Source organism: Hemitrygon akajei, chromosome 15, assembly GCF_048418815.1.
Source record: "Hemitrygon akajei chromosome 15, sHemAka1.3, whole genome shotgun sequence".
Classification (NCBI taxonomy): Eukaryota; Metazoa; Chordata; class Chondrichthyes; order Myliobatiformes; family Dasyatidae; genus Hemitrygon; species Hemitrygon akajei.
Genome location: NC_133138.1, coordinates 45,273,617 through 45,291,594, shown reverse-complemented (window position 1 = coordinate 45,291,594; position 17,978 = coordinate 45,273,617). Strand labels below are relative to the sequence as shown.

Below are 17,978 nucleotides of genomic sequence, written 5' to 3'. Positions count from 1 at the left end.
AAGAAGGAATTGTTTCAATTGATTGAAATGATACCAACCAAATAGAAATTGAGCAAATATTTATTTTCCAGCTACATTAACATTTCTAAAAATGTATTGAATATTAATGTTTTCACTGTGAATAAACAGTCTCGAGTAAAGCCATTATTTTTCTTCCTAATAGCTGTGACAAGAAAAGCACAACTGTTGCTAATCACAAGATTGCCTCTGGGTTAAAAATCAAGCAGTCCGTAATTAGAAAGTGCCAACATTTTAAGTATGAAATTTACCCGAACTATATTAAAATCCCTGCTTGGTTCAAAGTCTTTATGTAGTAAAAAAAATGTAAAGACATTTTTCAGGATATGGGGAGAATGGGAAATTCATTTCACCTTAACTCCAAAAACTTTGTGTGATGGGTCTCAATTGAGAATGTGGGCATCCTTGTTCCTGAGGCTATCTAAAGGAGAAATGTTCTCATTTTTCTAGAGATAAAGTGTAACAGTAAAGTCCAGATTTTTGAAATAAATTCTGTTTTCAAATAACTTCAATCACATTTTTACAGATGTATTCTTTGAGTGAAATATTACCCTACCTTTTATCAGGAAGGTTGAACTATGATCATAAGCCCATGCTGACCATGCATCTCGTGCTTCACTGCAGCCCTTCTATGTAATTTGAAGCCATCCTCCTTTAGGATTATGGTTCTGCCCATCTGCCCATTAACTTCACATCAGGTTTAATCCAGCTGAGTTAGAATCCAAAAGTCAGAAGTGCTCTTCCACTGAAAATCTATTTTTGAATTGCAAAATATTAAGTTGAAGTTTGGCCTTTAATTTGCATGAAATTGCTCATCGCATACAATACCTGATTTGTAAGGTATCCTTTCTCTTTTGTAGTGTGGACAGTAGCAACATTCAGGCCATGCACCGGAGACATACTACCCTTCGTGAGAAAGGAAGGAGACAGGCCATCCGAGGCCCAGCCTATATGTTCAATGAGAGGGGTAAAAGCCTCACCCCTGAAGAAGAACGCTTCCTGGATGCAGCGGAATATGGGAATATACCAGTAGTACGTAAAATGCTGGAGGAGTCAAAGACTTTGAACTTCAACTGTGTTGACTACATGGGGCAAAACGCTTTGCAACTTGCAGTGGGAAACGAACATTTAGAAGTAACGGAGCTTCTATTAAAAAAAGAAAATCTTGCACGGATTGGTGATGCTTTACTCTTGGCAATAAGCAAAGGTTATGTGAGGATAGTAGAAGCAATTTTAAATCATCCAGCTTTTGCACAGGGTCATCGACTGGCCATCAGCCCTCTCGAACAGGAACTTCGTGATGATGATTTCTATGCTTATGATGAAGATGGTACCCGTTTCTCCCAAGATATCACTCCTGTTATTCTTGCTTCTCATTGCCAAGAATATGAGATTGTGCATATACTTCTACTGAAGGGTGCACGAATTGAGAAACCCCATGACTATTTTTGCAAATGTAGTGAATGTGCTGAGAAACAAAAACAAGATTCTTTTAGCCATTCCAGGTCGAGGATGAATGCATACAAGGGATTAGCAAGTGCTGCCCATTTGTCCCTGTCAAGTGAAGACCCAGTCCTTACGGCTCTGGAGCTAAGTAATGAACTGGCACGGTTGGCCAATATAGAAACAGAATTTAAGGTAAACAGCTTTTATTCTTTAAATATAATTTTGCTGCCTGATATGAAGATTGAAAATGTAAATTGAAATGTGCACATCAGTAGAAAATATTCTTCCTTTGCATATTGGCTATAAGCCTGTCCTAGCTGGATTGCTAATTTTGGCATGTGAACAAGACTAAAGATTAAATTCTTAATATGGATTCATAGCACATTAGACAGGTAACTGTGTGGAACCACAACTACTGTCAGAAAATGTTGGCATTCAAGCTCTAATGAAATGCAGTCCATGATGAACTGTAAAAGTGATTCACAAGATTTATCATGCTTTGGGTTTACTAAGCTAACAGTGCTCAGTAATGGCATTTAATGTAGATATTAGGTGGCATGGTTACGTAGTGCTTAATGTAACACCATTATAGCACCGGCAATCTGGGTTCGAATATGCTGGTGTCTATAAGGAGTTTGTACATTCTCTCCCTGACCGCATGGGTTTCCTCCCACATTCTAAAGACATAGGGGTTGGTAGGTTAATTTGTCACGTGAGTGTAATTGGGCAGTGCAGGCTTATTAGGCTGCAAGGGCCTATATCTCTCAATAAATAAATATTAAACCTACTTTAATTTTTGTTTGAAAATAGCATGAGATTTAAAATCACACAGCCTTGCTGGCTCAATGCTTGCATTTGCTGTTCAAGAAGGGAAACAATTTGGGATATGGCCCAGTCACAATCAGGTTTTGCGATGTTCTATAAGGTTTTAAAACACACCCCATAGTTTCAAAAGCTTTTGCATTATGGATACTCCATACCAATGTCTTTAAATTTTTTTTTTGGACTGCATCACAAATACCCTCCTTTGCCATCAACTTACCCAAACCATGATCTGCATTTACAAATGTAATAACACACCTGAACCTAGTTGTGGAAGAGGCAGAAATTTGTAAAGACCACTTTTCCAAAGTGCAGCAAATTCAAACTAAGGTCTTCAGGAATTCCTTCTGATGCACAATGGCCTCACTTGCAAACCTAGAAATCCGATCAACACACACAAAATGCTGGAGGAACTCAGCAGGCCAGGCAACATCTATGGAAAAAAGTACAGTCGACATTGGCTGCCTGGCCTGCTGAGTTCCTCCAGCATTTTGTGTGGGTGTTGCTCGGATTTCCAGCATCTGCGGATTTTCTCATGCTTGTGGTCCTAGAAATTCTTCATTGCAATTGAAAGCATGAAAATAATCCTTTCACTCATTGGTCTCTACTGCTGTAGATTTTGACAGTAGCATTTAGACACTTTCTTTACACTCTGAGAAACCTACTACTGACAGGATCAGCTCAGCAGGAGAAATACAGAGGGTCAATTGAGATTAGAAATTGAGTTGTTTGGACTGGGGTGAGTGGAGGAGCAGGAGCTGAAGATTAGGAACACGGACTGAAGCATTTGAGATGTGATCAACCCTGGAGATAAAGAGGTGGGATAAAGAGAAGGGGCTTTAGGATTGGAAATTGACATAGAGGGTGGCAAAATGAATTTCTTGAAGTCTGGATGCATTTTGTGCACAACTGTGAATCTGGATGTAAATGATTGTTGGACAGTCATTGTGGAATGTGGTGGTGAGCACCAAGGGTCTGATCAAAGCAGTTCTTTGACTAAATTGAAGCATTGTGTACAGTTGTAGTTGCCACAATTCAGGAAGGACGTGGTAGCAACAGTGAGAAGACATTTCCCTTGTCTTGCTTGACACGGGGAGATTGGATAGGTTGGGTTTGTTCACTCTGGAACACAGGAGGCTGAAGGACATCTATACAGTGGTTTATAAGACTGAGGAGCATAAACAGGGTAGATTGACTCCACTATACTGAGAAAATAATTTAAAACTAGAAGCTACCATTTTATGATGGAGGGGAGCAATTTTAAATGAGACCTGAGCAGCAAGTTTTTATCACAGAAGCAGTTATATGTAATGAATTAATAGAGGCAGAAGCAATTACAACATTTATAAATTATTTGTACATGTATAGGAAAGGAGTTGAGGAATACAGACAGGCAAATGGGATAATGGGATTAGCATTAATAGGCATAACAATTCATTCACGGCTGACAGTTTCTGTTTCTATGAACCCACTTGGGTCTGATTTGTCATACTGAGCTGTGAATTGCTGAGGACAATAGCAGCAATTCCATTTAGTGGGAATTGGGAAAACATGGGTTGGGCATTCATCAACAATGAGAATCAACTCTTGCCCTGGATGTCATCTAATTTCCCCAGATGGAGAAATACTTCTGGATCCTATTGCATCATCCTAGTGACTCTACAGTAACACTAATTTTTACGAACTTTTTCACACATTCCTTTATATTGTACATGTACTGTTCCCGTAATTTGGATCTTTTTATTCAGCTGTGCATATTGCATACTCAGAAATACAACCCAAATGACGGGAGTGGAGCATGGTCACATAAGCTTTCCTAAATTCTTAATGTTTTGCTGCTTATAAAGATGTTGGTGTAGTTTTGATTTTGCCTCTGAAGCTATTTCACTGCAATCATGAGAAGTTTAGTCTTGATTCTGGAAGAGCTGAGCACACTAGGATCAGTGGATAAAAATCAGAAGATGAAAACCGCAGCTTTGGATGTCACAGTACAGCAGATGTTTAGCTAAGAAATTTCTTTAGCCAAAGGGTGATGAATTTGTGAAATTTGTTGCCACGTGCAGCTGTGGAGGTCAGGTCATTGGGTGTGTTTAAGGCAGAGATTGATAGGTTCATGATTGGACACGGTATCAAAGGTTATGGGGAGAAGGCCAGGAACTGGGGTTGAGGAGGAAAAAAAAGTATCAGCCATGATTGAATGGCAGAGCAGACTCGATGGATCAGATGACCTAATTCTGCTCCTATGTCTTATGGTCTATGTTTGTGGAATATTCTGTGTGCCTAGACTGATAAATATCATCACATACCTTCATTTTAGTACATACAGAACCCACCAGGGTCTATCATGCAGAAAGCTCTTGTAAAGCCCCATCTTGTGACCCGTTCCACTTTGTAACTTTTCATAGAATCAAGGGATGTCCCCAAAATGCTTTAATTCAGGAAGCACATTTACAGCCATTGCACCAGCTTGGGAGCGCTCAATGTCTATGGCAGTAGTGAATGAGATGCTGTAAACAACACCCTTGCACGTACCCCATCTTTCTGAATAGATTCTGCCCTCTCAGCACCCAGTTTTTTATGAATGTAGCAATGGGTTGTTCAGGTTTGTGTCTGGTTTCCTAATAACTTTCATTCACTTCTCCTGTAATACAGTGCTTAGCATCATGGAAATTTACTGCATAGAATGAAGCCATTCAGCTCATGTTCTCACAACCATAACTGAACTTTAGGCCTGTTCCCTGCTCTTGGTCCACAGCCTTGCACATTGTGGCTCTTAACAAGTATCTGGATGGCATTTGAAACGTGGTGAACCCTGCTTTGTCCTTCTGCACACCACCAGTCATTCAGTGGATTATTTTCCCAACTTCCCTTTGATCTCTTCACCCAATATTACACACCTGTTTATCTAGACCTCTTAATGCTTGATATACATTGATTAAATCTGTATTTCCGTTCTCCAAAGGAGATGACACAGCAACGAAAGACCATCCTCAAAAATTAAACTCTCCAGCACCGGCAGCATTTTTATAAATCTTTATTGTCAAGTACTAATGCATCCAGTAATGTAGTTTGAGGATCAGGAATGTACCCAGTGCTTTTCTTGTAGCTTATTTGATTTATTTTTTATATTCATTGTGATGGCTAATAAAGGTCAGTGTCTCATTTGTCTCTTCTCCTAAGTGGGTCTTCAGTAACAAAGTATCACCATGCATCATTGCCCATGTGAGAGGGATATTGCTGCCAAAAATTCTAAAGAGATTGTTGATGTACTTGAGCATTGGCTATCCGGATTGCTTGGGTGAATCTTATAGTATGATCCAGACAGTGTAGCAAGGTGAAACATGAGGGCAGCGCATTGTAAGACTTTCGGATAAAGAGGAATTGCCTATAGCTATTACTCTTGTAAAGTGCAAGAGAGAAGGTAGTGCAGGAGCAGCGTCAATCATGTGTGGCATCAGTTCTTGTATGGCAGCAATACCAATAGTGCATTAAGTAAACCTCCCCTCCTACCCAATATACATAAGTAACGTCAAATCTTTACCATCTGTACCATCCTATTTTAGACTTGCAGTAAATGTATTGTGCATTAAAGGAAGCAGACCAGTTCCAAGGTTTCAAAGAAAAAAAATTTGGAAGGGACACTATTTCAAAAGGATTGGCAGATTTGTGTAAATTTGCTTGCCAAACTTTGATTTGAACATTGAGCGACCTTCTGAAGAGGAGATGGCTCAGGTCCAGCCTTGCTACTTTTCCACCTGGGTTAGAATTTATTGGATGACCAGAGGGGGATCAGGAGAGAAAATAAAATAAAGAAAAAGTGCATGACATGTCAGGTTAATTTTAGAAAATAAAAATAATAGAGAGCAAAGAAAGTACATGACAAGATGTGTGCAGGCATTAAAAGGAATTTTAAAAAATCCACTACAAGCATGCGAACAGCTCATGAGAAGAGGGTTGGGATAGATCAAGAACCAAAAAACGGAATGTGTTCTTCGAAGCAGATAGCATACCCAAGGTACCATTGAAGCATTTTGTATCATTCAATTTTCAAGGAAAAAGATGGCGGTGGAATATTAGTAAAGGAAAATGCTATTGAGAAGATGGCTAAAAAGGTTGATACAGTGATACGTATTCATGTACATTTTAACCATTACGAGTTTCTATCAAACATCCCTGTGTGTTACATACTGAATATAATGTGAGAGGACGCTATGACTTACAAGTAAAATAAACAGCTGTAAGTTTGTTTCTCACCTCTCTGCTCTCGTGTAGTTGTTCACAGCTATACGGCTCCCAAGTACCACAAACATAACAACTGGTGACAAGGTGACAAGTCCTCGCACAATTTTTGTTTTTTTTTTCCCTTCCGCAATAAAAATCTGTGTGCAATGCTGGTGGTGTAACACTGTGTAATGTGGGTGATTGAAAAGAAGTTCCCACATGCTACTAATAAACAGTTAACACAAAGTACACTGCAGATGCTGTGAGTCAAATCAAGACGGGTGACGAAGGGTTTTGACCCGAAACGTTGACTGCTTCTTTCAACGGATGCTGCCCAACCTGCTGAGTTCATCCAGCTTGTTTGTACGTCTTAATAAACAGTTGCAGGAAGTGTGATGAATGAAGAATCTGAGGGGAGAGAATGAGAACGGGATGCTTAAATAAAACAAGTACATGGAGGGGGGGGGGAGAGAGACGGCTAAGATTAGTTAACTTTTAGAATGAGAGTGTTTGAAAATGGTATATGAAAATGTTTGGAAGTATGGGCCATATGATAAAACAACAGAGCAATGGAGTTCACATACTAAAAGATTGGACTGTTTTGCACTGGCAAATCAAATTGCAGTTGACGTTGATGTTCCAACTTTTCTGACTGTGATTGGAGCAAAAACATTTAATTTATTCTGCAGTGTAAGTACAACCTGCTAACCCTTATAAGGACAGTCCTGAAAGAGCACTATTCACCCTTAGACCCTTCATCAGGACTGGAAAGATGTCAGAATAAGAGGGTTGGAGAGGGGAAGGATGACAAGCTACAAAGTGGTAGGGGAAGTCAGGTGGGTGGGGTGGGAGAATGAAAAAAGAATCTGGGAGGTGATAAGTGGGAAAAGGCAAAGGACTAGAGAAGAAAGAATGTGATAGAAGAGGAGAGTGGAAGGACCATGGGAGAAAGGGAAGGAGGAGGGACACCAGGGGTTGGTGATAGGCAGATGAGGAGATGTTAGAATGAGAATGGGGTAGGAATTTAAATGGTTACTTATTTATTACTTTGTTTATTACCATAGCTGTCCAAGAGGCCTGTAGTATATTTGTATAATGGTTGGCCCATTCCTTTGCAATGTCCTTACTGCAATAAGTGTTGTGGAATACCATAGTGAATACCACAGCATCTTTCTAAGGCAGAAAATTTCTGTCCTGTTGGGTAAAATTTATGAGGCATAGTGTATGAGGACTTGCATTTCTTCTCCCTTGTGAAAGCAGATGGCTATAGCGGTGTTTGGGTAAACAGGAATTCACAGAACAAGAGATTTGGTGTGGTCTCTTGTCCAGACGTCTGATGCACGCTGAACTGCATTCACTAATTTCTCTAGTGCCTCAGTCAGCTGAAGCTGAAACAAAAGGCGTTGCATGTTTTGGTTTGCATCTGTCACATAACGGTTCAATTTAATATCAGAGAATGTATACAGCATAAAACCTGAAAATCTTACTCTTTCCAGACATCCACAAAATAGGAAAAAACACAGAGAATGAACGACAGAACAATGTTAGAACTCCAAAGCCCCCTCCCCACGCACAAGCAGTAGCAAAAACATCAACCCTCTCCCACTTGCTCCAGCAAAAACATCAACCCACCACCCACCATGCAAGCAATAGCAAAGCCTCCGGAGACCATGATGTGGAGTCCATCAGCAACTACTGTCCATCCCTACACTTCGACATCTCTCTCAATAGCAAGGGAGAGGGAGATGGTGCTCCTGAAACAGCAAGAGGGAAGACCAACAGCTCGCTGTTTCGATGTTAAAATCTGCCATATCAGTTGTCAGATTTCCCCGAGGGAGAGGGAGATAGCTCGAGTGCAAGGGCCTTATTTCCATGGCAGCATTTCAATCTCCCATGTTCCTTCAGTTGGCAACATCGGTGAGAAATCGAGTTGCACCCTGAAGGCACACGTTTCCCAGGCCACACCTGGAGATATCGAAATGCCAAGCCACTTGGGGAGTCTGAGAGTGAGAACCCACCACCCGTGAAAAACCTTAGCTTGAGTTGCAGCTGTAGGTCACAGATTTCGACAGGATCCCAGCCACCTTGAAAAGAAAAAAGAGACATGAGAAGAGAAGAATAAACTGTTTCACAGACGAAATGGAAGAATTCACCTGGGTCGGCAAAAATCCCTTAGCTCCTCCCACTCCTTTTCCAGAGAAAAATTCAGGCTATCTCTGTGATTGGTAATTGTCATACAAAAGTAAATTTCTTAGGTATGACAGAGTTGAGATTTTTTTAATGTTAATTACATAGCCTCTGTCTGTCACTTTCAAGAAGTGGGTGTGACCAGAAGTCATTGGACAGGTCTATGCAAGATTTATACATCTTTGAGTTAATGCTTGCAGCATTTTTTGTAATATCTATCACTGTATCAAAATGGCAGGTTCGAACTTTGCCAAAACTACGAGCTTTGGCATATGGAAAGTTGAGCCTAGGTATGTCTGTATTCTATTCATCAGATGAAGTATTTTGAGTAGAGTTGTTGTTAAAATTCTGTGCAGTTTTTATTACCTTAACGTTAGCCTTCTCCTTTTTTACATTTTGTTGTCCCTGAGCAGAAGGGAAGTGGACATTAGCAATGAGCCCTGTCCTTTTCTATAGGTGAAAGATGAGGCAGACATTGTGGCATGTGGTCAGTTTCGTACTCTCCTCCACAGTACCGATGGGGCTCTGAATATTCCCTTTATCCCAGGAGGTGTATCTTAGTCTGAGGCTGAGGGTGGAGAGAGTAGAGGTCATGGCCTATACCTAGTGGCTAGCCATCTAGGCTGTGGGTGAAAAGCTTTTCCTAATATCTCTTCAGGTGGTTTCCAGGGAGCTTGCTTGGTTTGTTGATCACGTTTTTGGAGAGACATAATCTGATTAGGGAAAGTCAGCATGGCTTTATCAAGGGCAGGTCATGATTGAATTGCCTGAGGATGTAACAAAACACATTGATGAAGTTAGAGCAGTGGATGTAATGAATTTCAGTAAGGCATTTGATAAGGTTCCCCATGAGAGGCTCATTCAGAAAGTAATGATGCATGGGATCTAAGGAGACCTTGCTTTGTGAATCCAGAATTGGCTTGACCACAGAAGGCAAAGTGTGGTGGATGGTTCGTACTCTGCATGGAGAATGGTGGCCACTGATGTTCTGCAGAGATCTGTCTGGGACCCCTCCTCTTTGTGATTTTTTTAATAAATTACCTGCATGAAGAATTAGAAGGGATGGTTAGTAAGTTTGCTGATGATACAAAAGTTGGGTGTGTTGTGGATAGTCTGGAGGAATGTCAGAGATTACAGCAGGACATCCATAGAATGCAGAAGAGTTGAGAAGTGGCAGATGGAGTTCAACCCAGATAAGTGTGAAATGGTTCATTTTGGTACGTCAAATTTGAAGACAGAATATAATATTAATGGTAAGACTCTTGGCAGTGTGGAAGATCGGCGAGATTTTGGGGTCCATGTCCATAGGACACTCAAAGCTGCTGCACAGGTTGACAGTGTTGTTAAGAAGGCGTATGGTGTATTGGCCTTCATCAACCATGGGATTGAGTTCAAAAGCCATGAGGTAATGTTACAGCTATATAAGACCTTAGACTCCTCGGAGTACTGTGTTCAGTTCTGGTCACCTCATTACAGCAAGGATGTGAATGCTATAGAGAGAGTGCAGAGGAGATTTACAAGGATGTTACCTGGATTGGAGAGCATGCCTTATGAGAATAGATTGAGTGAACTTGGCCTTTTCTCCTTGGTGCAGCATAGGATGAGAGGTGACCTGATAGAGGTGTGTAAGATGATGAGAGGCATTGATCGTGTGGATAGCCAGAGGCTTTTTCCCAGGGCTGAAATGGTTAACACAAGGGAGGCATAGTTTTAAGGTGCTTGGAAGTAGGTACAGAGGGGATGTCAGAGGTAAGTTTTTCACACAGAGAGTGGTGGATGCGTGGAATGGTGGTGGTTGTGGAGGTGGATACATAAGGGTCTTTTAAGGGAATCTTAGATAGGTACATGGAGCTTAGAGGAATGGAGGGCTATGTAGTAGGGAAATTCTAGGCAGCTTCTAGAGCAGGTTACATGGTTGGCACAACATTGTGGGCTGAAAGGCCTGTAATGTGCTTTAGATTTTCTATGTTTTCCTTGTTGAGGGACAGGTGTAGGACAACACTGTGAATGTGATCAACCCAAGGGATGAGGTAGTTTGATGACTTTGTTAATGATCCTACATTCCCTATAGAGAGAAAAGAGCTCATTGCCTTTGTGTGGGAATGAACAGTAATACAGAAAGCACCATGCTGGTGTGCAGGATCTCCTCAATGACCTGGAATTGTTCATGTATCGGGTGTTGATTAAGGACTATTCCACACGTGGTGCAGAGGTTTTCACTAGGATAAAGGGGTAACATAGAATGAACTAGGTCCAGTTCTGTCCTTGGCATTTGTTCCCTGATCTTATAAGCTGTTATTAAACCCTGGTGTTAGACTGTTTTACTCAATACAGTACTTAGTCCTCCGTATACATCTCCACGCATATATCTGATAGAGATTTCCACACTCGTGTGGAGGTGGTACCAAGGCCATGGGAAATAACGTTAATAAGAATTGCTAATTACGTAGGGGAGTATGACAGACAGACAGACATACTTTATTGATCCTGAGGGAAATTGGGTTTCATTACAGTCGCACCAACCAAGAATAGTGTAGAAATATAGCAATATAAAACCATAAATAATTAAATAATAATAAGTAAATAATGCCAAGTGGAAATAAGTCCAGGACCAGCCTATTGGCTCAGTGTGTCTGACACTCCGAGGGAGGAGTTGTAAAGTTTGATGGCCACAGGCAGGAATGACTTCCTATGATGCTCAGTGTTGCATCTCGGTGGAATGAGTCTCTGGCTGAATGTACTCCTGTGCCTAACCAGTACATTATGGAGTGGGTGGGAGACATCGTCCAAGATGGCATGCAACTTTAACAGCATCCTCTTTTCAGACACCACCGTCAGAGAGTCCAGTTCCACCCCCACAACATCACTGGCCTTACGAATTGCCTGTGATGGCCTGTAATCTCTTGGCATTCTAAAGTAGCCACTTCAGAATTCCTTCAGCGTCAGGTGGAGGTGTGGTGCATACTGCCTGCAAACTCTCAATAGTCAAAGATCTAAAAACTTGATGGGAGGTTTGTACAAAGAATGCTGCAGCAGTTCCCTGCGTTCTTCTTTTGCTGGCTATAGTCAATCTTTTTAGTAATTCTAGCACACGTTCTCAAGTATCTTTTCTTCAGCCTTCACTAGTATCTGTAAAGTTTACTGGTGAGGCTGTTACCTCTTGTGTGCTTTGAAGAAGTACACAATATTCTCATGCATCGGAATGAGAAACTGGTGACCCATGTCTTCATATAAGCATTTGGTTCCCCACCTGAGTGTTTGGTTCCTATCTAAAATGGGGCTAAAATGTTGTCTCCTTCTTCTTAAGCCTATCGTCCCTACCTCACCAGAGTCCTCTGTCCTGTGCCAGTGTTTCAAGATATAGCTCATCAAAAATCCTTCTGCTCCCAGGGATAAGGTTTTTGGAGCTTCTGCTGGTGTTTCTATAGTGCTGGGTTTTTACAGAATGGGATTGCTACAAGCCCAACCATCCTCCTTTTACAGCTAGGCTTGGGACCATCCATGGTAAAGTTAATTTGTTGTCTAGCCATGAATTATTGCTACATTATTGGGATTGGTACAAGCTGTAATGGTCTGAGTTCAGCAGGTTGTACAATGGGGTTTGGTCTGTCTAATCTATATTCTACTCTGTTTTACTCCTTCATCTTTCCAGCCACTGACTTAAATAAAATATTCATCGTATTCAATTTGAGGAGCAGTCAGGATATTATTCCATATTTCTGCTACACTATTAACACATTCATAATATCAACCAGCATTTTCCTATGCAACTGCTGGAAACCAGAGTGTTGACCATTGTATAGTACTAGGTGGAATGCTGGTGCACTTGTCAAGAACTGAATTGGACTACTGCTAAATAATAATTCCTTCTAAAATTATCTCTCTCAGGTGCCTTGCCATTCAGCATAGGCGATCATGTCTCTCCATCCATCACAGTCCCTGACCCTCCGAATTGTAGTTGTTGCCTCCCGTTTCTAACCGTGACGTAATCCATCTATCATTTTCATTCTCTGTCTGCCTCTGCTTCTCTTCCTTCCAGCTTTCCAGTTGTAACTAAATGTTCTAATGTCTCTCTTCGCATGAGGTGTCCAAAGAATTTTGATTGCTGCTTTCTGATTTTTCTTTAAAGTAATGTACGTTTTGTTTTCGTTCTCTGTACAACTTCTTTGTTGGTTATCCTGTCCATATATGCTATGCATAGCATTCTTCTGAGGAACCACATCTCTGCTGCATTGATTCTTTTTTCCATTGCATTTGTGATGGTCCATGACTCGCAGCCATACATCAATATAGGAAGAATGTAGCAGCTGAGAGTTCTAAGACAGATGTCAATTGCAGTTTTCTTGTTCGTTAGGATGTTGCTCATTTCTGTAAATGCTGTTCTTGCTTTTATGTCTTTCGTATTTACCATCAGATGTTACCCATGATCCAAGGTACTTGAAGTTGTTAACTTGTTTCAGGATTTCATTTCCCAATACGATCCTACAGTTTGGGATATCAGGTTTCTTTGATATTATGATTTCTTCAGTTTTCTTTTTGTTTAAGGTTAGGCCAAGTCTTTCGCCCTCTGTGTTGATGGTAGATACTACTTTCTGTAAATTTACTTCACTGTTTGCTATTTTTAAATTATACTTCTGCTATAACGTGACCACATTAAGCACCAACTGTGATGACACTGGGTTTGTTGACCATGAAGCTCTAAATACAAATTTACTTTGTCCAACACTGACACCTCCTTCCCCGTTCTCAGTCTCTCTGTCTCCATTTCTGGAGACAAACTCTCAACCAACATCTTGTATAAACCTTCTGATTCCCAGGGTTATCTTGACTATACTTCTTCCCACCCTGACTCCTCTAAACATGCTAGTCCCTTTTCTCAGTTCTTTCACCTCAGCCACAATGTTCCCAGGATGCAGCTTTCCATTTGATGACATCAGAGATGTCCTCCTCCTTCAAAGAATGAGGTTTCCCTCCCTCCACTATTGATGCTGCCCTCACCCACATCTCCGCCATTTCCCAAACATCTGCACTCACCCCATCTTCCCACCGCCTTTACAGTGATAGAGTTCCTCTTGATCTTGCCTACCACCCCATGAGCCTCCACATCCAACACATCACCCTCCACACTTCCTCCATCTCCAAAGAGATCTTATCACTAAACATAAATTTACTTGTGCCCCCCCCTCACTTCCCACAGGAATCACTCCCTCCATGATTTCCTTGTCCATTTGTCCCTCCCCACTAATCTCCCAACCAGCACTAATCCCTGCAAGCACTTTAAATGCTACACCTGCCCATATACTTCCTCCCTCAACTCCTTTAGGGCCCCAGGGAGTCTTTCCAGGTGAGGCAACACCTCGCCTGTGAATCTGTTGTGATCCTCTATTGTGGCCGGTTCTTCTGATGCAGCCTCCTCTACATTGGTGAGACCTGTCATAAATTGGAGGGCCACATCATTGAGCACCTCTGCTCCAACTGCCACAAGTCAAAATTCCCAGTAGCCAACCATCTTCATTCCCATTCCATTTTCTGACATGTCGGTCCATGGCCTCCTCTTGTGCCAAAATGAGGCAACCCTCAGAGTGGAGGAGCAACATGTTATAGTCTGTCTGGGTAGCCTCTACCCTGATGGCATGAATATTAATTTCTCCTTCCGAATTAAAAAAAAAATTACCCTTCCACCTCCCCTCTTCCTCTATTCCCACAGACCTTGCACCTCTTTTCACTTAACTCTCATTTTCCCCTGGGTCTGCTCCTCCTCTCTTTCCTCCTATGGTCTACTCTCCCGTCCTACAAGATTCCTTCTCCATCCCTTGATCTTTCCCACCCACCTGGCTTCACCTACCACCTTCCAGCTAGTCTCCTTCCCCTCTCCCCACCTTTTTTATTGTGGTATCTTTCCCCCTTGCCTCTCAGGCCTGAAGAAGCTCCTTAGCCTGAAGCATCAGCTGTTTATTCATTTCCATAGATGCTGCCTGACCTGCTGAGTTCCTCCAATATTTTGTGTGTGTTGCCTTTGATTTTAAAGATGCAAAAAAAAACCCAAACAAGAGAAATTCTGCAGATACTGGAAGCCCAAGACCACCCTCCTCCAGCCTGAAACATCAACTTTACTTTTTTTCCATAGATGATCCCTTGCCTGCTGAGTTCCTCCAGCATTGTATGTGTGTTGCATACAAAAAAGCCCAAACAGTTTGATTTTGTTGGTAGAGAAAATGGTAGAAATGATAATTAAAAAGTTAGTCACTTTTATAAATAAGGAATGATTAGGGAAAAGCCAAGACAAATTTGTTTAAGACAAGGTGTTATATTTATAGAGTTATATAGCACAGAAGATGGTCTGCAGCCCATTGTGCTCATGCTGATGTTGTTGCATATCTTATGACTGTGTCCTACACCACTCAACTGGCTGGTAGATCTCACTCCTGTACACCCTTTCGTCTCCATCTGAGATTATGCCAACAATGCTTGTATCATCAGCAAGTTTATAGATGGCATTTGAGCTATGCCTAGCCACACAGTCATGGTTATAGAGATTAGAGAAGTGGGCTAAGCACACTCTCCTGAGGTGTGCCAGTGTTGATCATCAGTGAGGAGGAGAAGTTTTATCAATTCTCACAGATTATGGTCTTCCGGTTAAGAAGTCCAGTTGCAGAAGGAGGTACAGAGGCCCAGGGTTGTGCACCAGGAGGAGTTGATCGTGAGGCATGCACCTCCAATTCTGCTTTTGAGATACTTGACAGCCCTATCTTGATGGTGTATAATGAACCTGTAAATCTGAATCGCTATTCACAGTACCGAAGGAGTTAACCAGGATTCCATGAAACAAAAGACACAAGCAGTCCTAATGTCCCTCTGATGCAGTACCCTAGCTCTGAGATCTTCAATTTTATTTACCAGAGACTACGTTTGTGAGCAAGATAGTTGACATTGGGTGTTAAAACCCTCCCTTTTTTAAACTCACTAGTTGCCCGGAGTAGCAGACTTGTTTCTGCCAAGCCCTCCTTGTGAGGATATACAGCCACAGTTGGCATGATTTACATCAGTTTTAAGCAGCGACAGATTGCTCAATCACATTAAAACATTTTTATTAACTGTAAAGACCTTGGATGCAGCTATTGCAGGCTGAAACAGGAATATTTAATCCTATCCATCGAAGTGCACCTCTTCAAGTTCATCCTTGAAGGTGCCCCAGAAGCCCCGGATTTCTTACTGTTGTAGGGTAACGAGTATCCTGACAGGGAGCTGGTGAGACCTGTGGCCATAGAACAATCTCAGGTTCTGGCCTACCTCCGTGGTGATTGTAGGAGTTGACTAAGGGATTAGAGGAAGTGGTTCTGACAGCTCTGGGCACCTTTCTTCTTGAACAATTGACCCTGCTCTCCTCAAATGCTCAATGCATCATCTAGACACAATCGCCACTGTGTATGAGAATGGTCCTGTTCAGTCCTTAATCTCTCTGAGTACCCACTTCTGATCATCTCTGTAGTCTAAAAAAGCCTTTAAGAAGATAAAAAAGTACCAAAGCAATGTAGCCAATAGTATTAAACAGGATTCCAAAAGTTTCTTCAGATACATAAAGTATAAAAGAGAGGTAAAAGTGGAGATCGGACCACTGGAAAATGATGCTGGAGAGGTAGTAATGGGGGATAACGAAATGTCAGATGAACTGAATAACTATTTTGCATCAGTCTTCACTGTGGAAAACACTAGCAGAATGACGGAAGTTCCAGCTGTCAGGAAGCATAAAGTGTGTGAACACACACAAAGTGCTGGAGGAACTCAGCAGGCTAGGCAGCACCTATGGAAAAGATTACAGTCGATGTCTCAGGCTGAGACGCTCCAGTCCTGCTGAAGGGCCTCGGCCTGAAACATTGACTGTACTGTTTTCCACAGATGCTGCCTGGCCTGCTGAGTTCCTCCAGCACTTTGTGTGTATTGCTTGGGGTTTCACGGTCTGCAGATTTTCTCTTATTTATGAAGTGTGTCAAGTTACCATAACTAAAGAGAAGGTTCTAAGGAAATTGAAAGATCTGAAGGTAGATAAGTCACCTTACCAGATGGTGAACATTCAGAGTTTTGAAAAAGATGGCTGAATAGATTTTAGAGGAATTAGTAATGATCTTTCAAGAATCACTCAATTCTGGAATGGTTCCAGAAGAGTGGAAAATTGCAAATGTCACTCCACTCTTCAAGAAGGGAGAAAGGTAGAGGAAAAGAAACTATAGGCCAGTGAGTCTGACCTCAGTGATCGGGGAGATGTTGTTGTCAATTATTAAGGATGAGGTTTCAGAATACTTGGAAGTGTATGATAAAATAGTCCATAGTCTTTCTTGAGATTTTGGAGATGTTTCCTGTCATCCTCACTGGTAACAATGATGCCATCCATGAGTGTCAGGATAGGCTTCTGCCAAAGTGCAGGTGCCGATGCTACTCCAAAAATAAGCCTATTGTAGCGATAAAGTCCTTTGTGAATGTTTATGGTGAGAAACACTTTGGACTCTTCTTCCATCTTCATCCATAGGTAGGCCTCAGCTAGGTTCACTTTGCTGATGTGTTTTCCTCCCAAAAGATTTGCTGAGATAATCTCTATCATAGACAGAAGATATTGATCTACTTTCAGTACTGGGTTGAAGGTGACCTTGAATCACCACAGATCCTGACAGACCCATCTTTCTTGATTGCTTGGACCACTGGCATTGCCCTTGGGCTCCACTCAAACTTAAAAAGAATTCCTACAGCCTCCATGCGATCTGGCTCATTGGCTACTTTATCACAGATGGTATAAGGAACTGGACGGGCTTTGTAAAACTTGGGTGTAGCATATTTCACACTTGATATGTTTGAGTTTTCCAACACCATCCTTGAACACTGCTGTGGCATCATCCAGTGCCTTCCTTAATTTGCTTTTGGTTGACAAATATAGGGATGGAGCATGCAAATGTTGGATGGATCTCTAATCAAGTTGTAGTTGTCTCAGCAAATCATGACCCCACAATGCTGGCCCTCCTGTATTTACCACATACAAGCTCAATTTGGCTTGTGGTTGAATCGGTTCACTGTTACAAATGTCATTCCTGCTGGAGTATTATTTTCACCAGTATAAATTCTTAGTTGGATATCTTAAGGTTTCTGTTCAGTATATTTGAAATGCAGTTCAAACTCATTTTGCGAAATGACTGAAACAGCCAAGCCAGTATCCAATTCCATTTTAATTAATTTGCCATTTACTTCTGGTGTAATACATATTGTTTGTCTCTTGTTAGTACTCACATTGTAAATCT

General features: G+C 41.5%; 1 protein-coding gene across 1 annotated transcript in view; it reads left to right on the top strand.

Annotated features, from left to right (window-relative positions):
• The window catches only part of LOC140739307 (short transient receptor potential channel 7), a 246,136-nt gene that overhangs the window by 10,902 nt on the left and 217,256 nt on the right, over window positions 1-17,978 (top strand). The window contains exon 2 of the mRNA XM_073067474.1: window positions 879-1,656. Coding sequence (XP_072923575.1) covers window positions 879-1,656 — 778 coding nt within the window. The remainder of the gene's footprint in view (window positions 1-878; window positions 1,657-17,978) is intronic.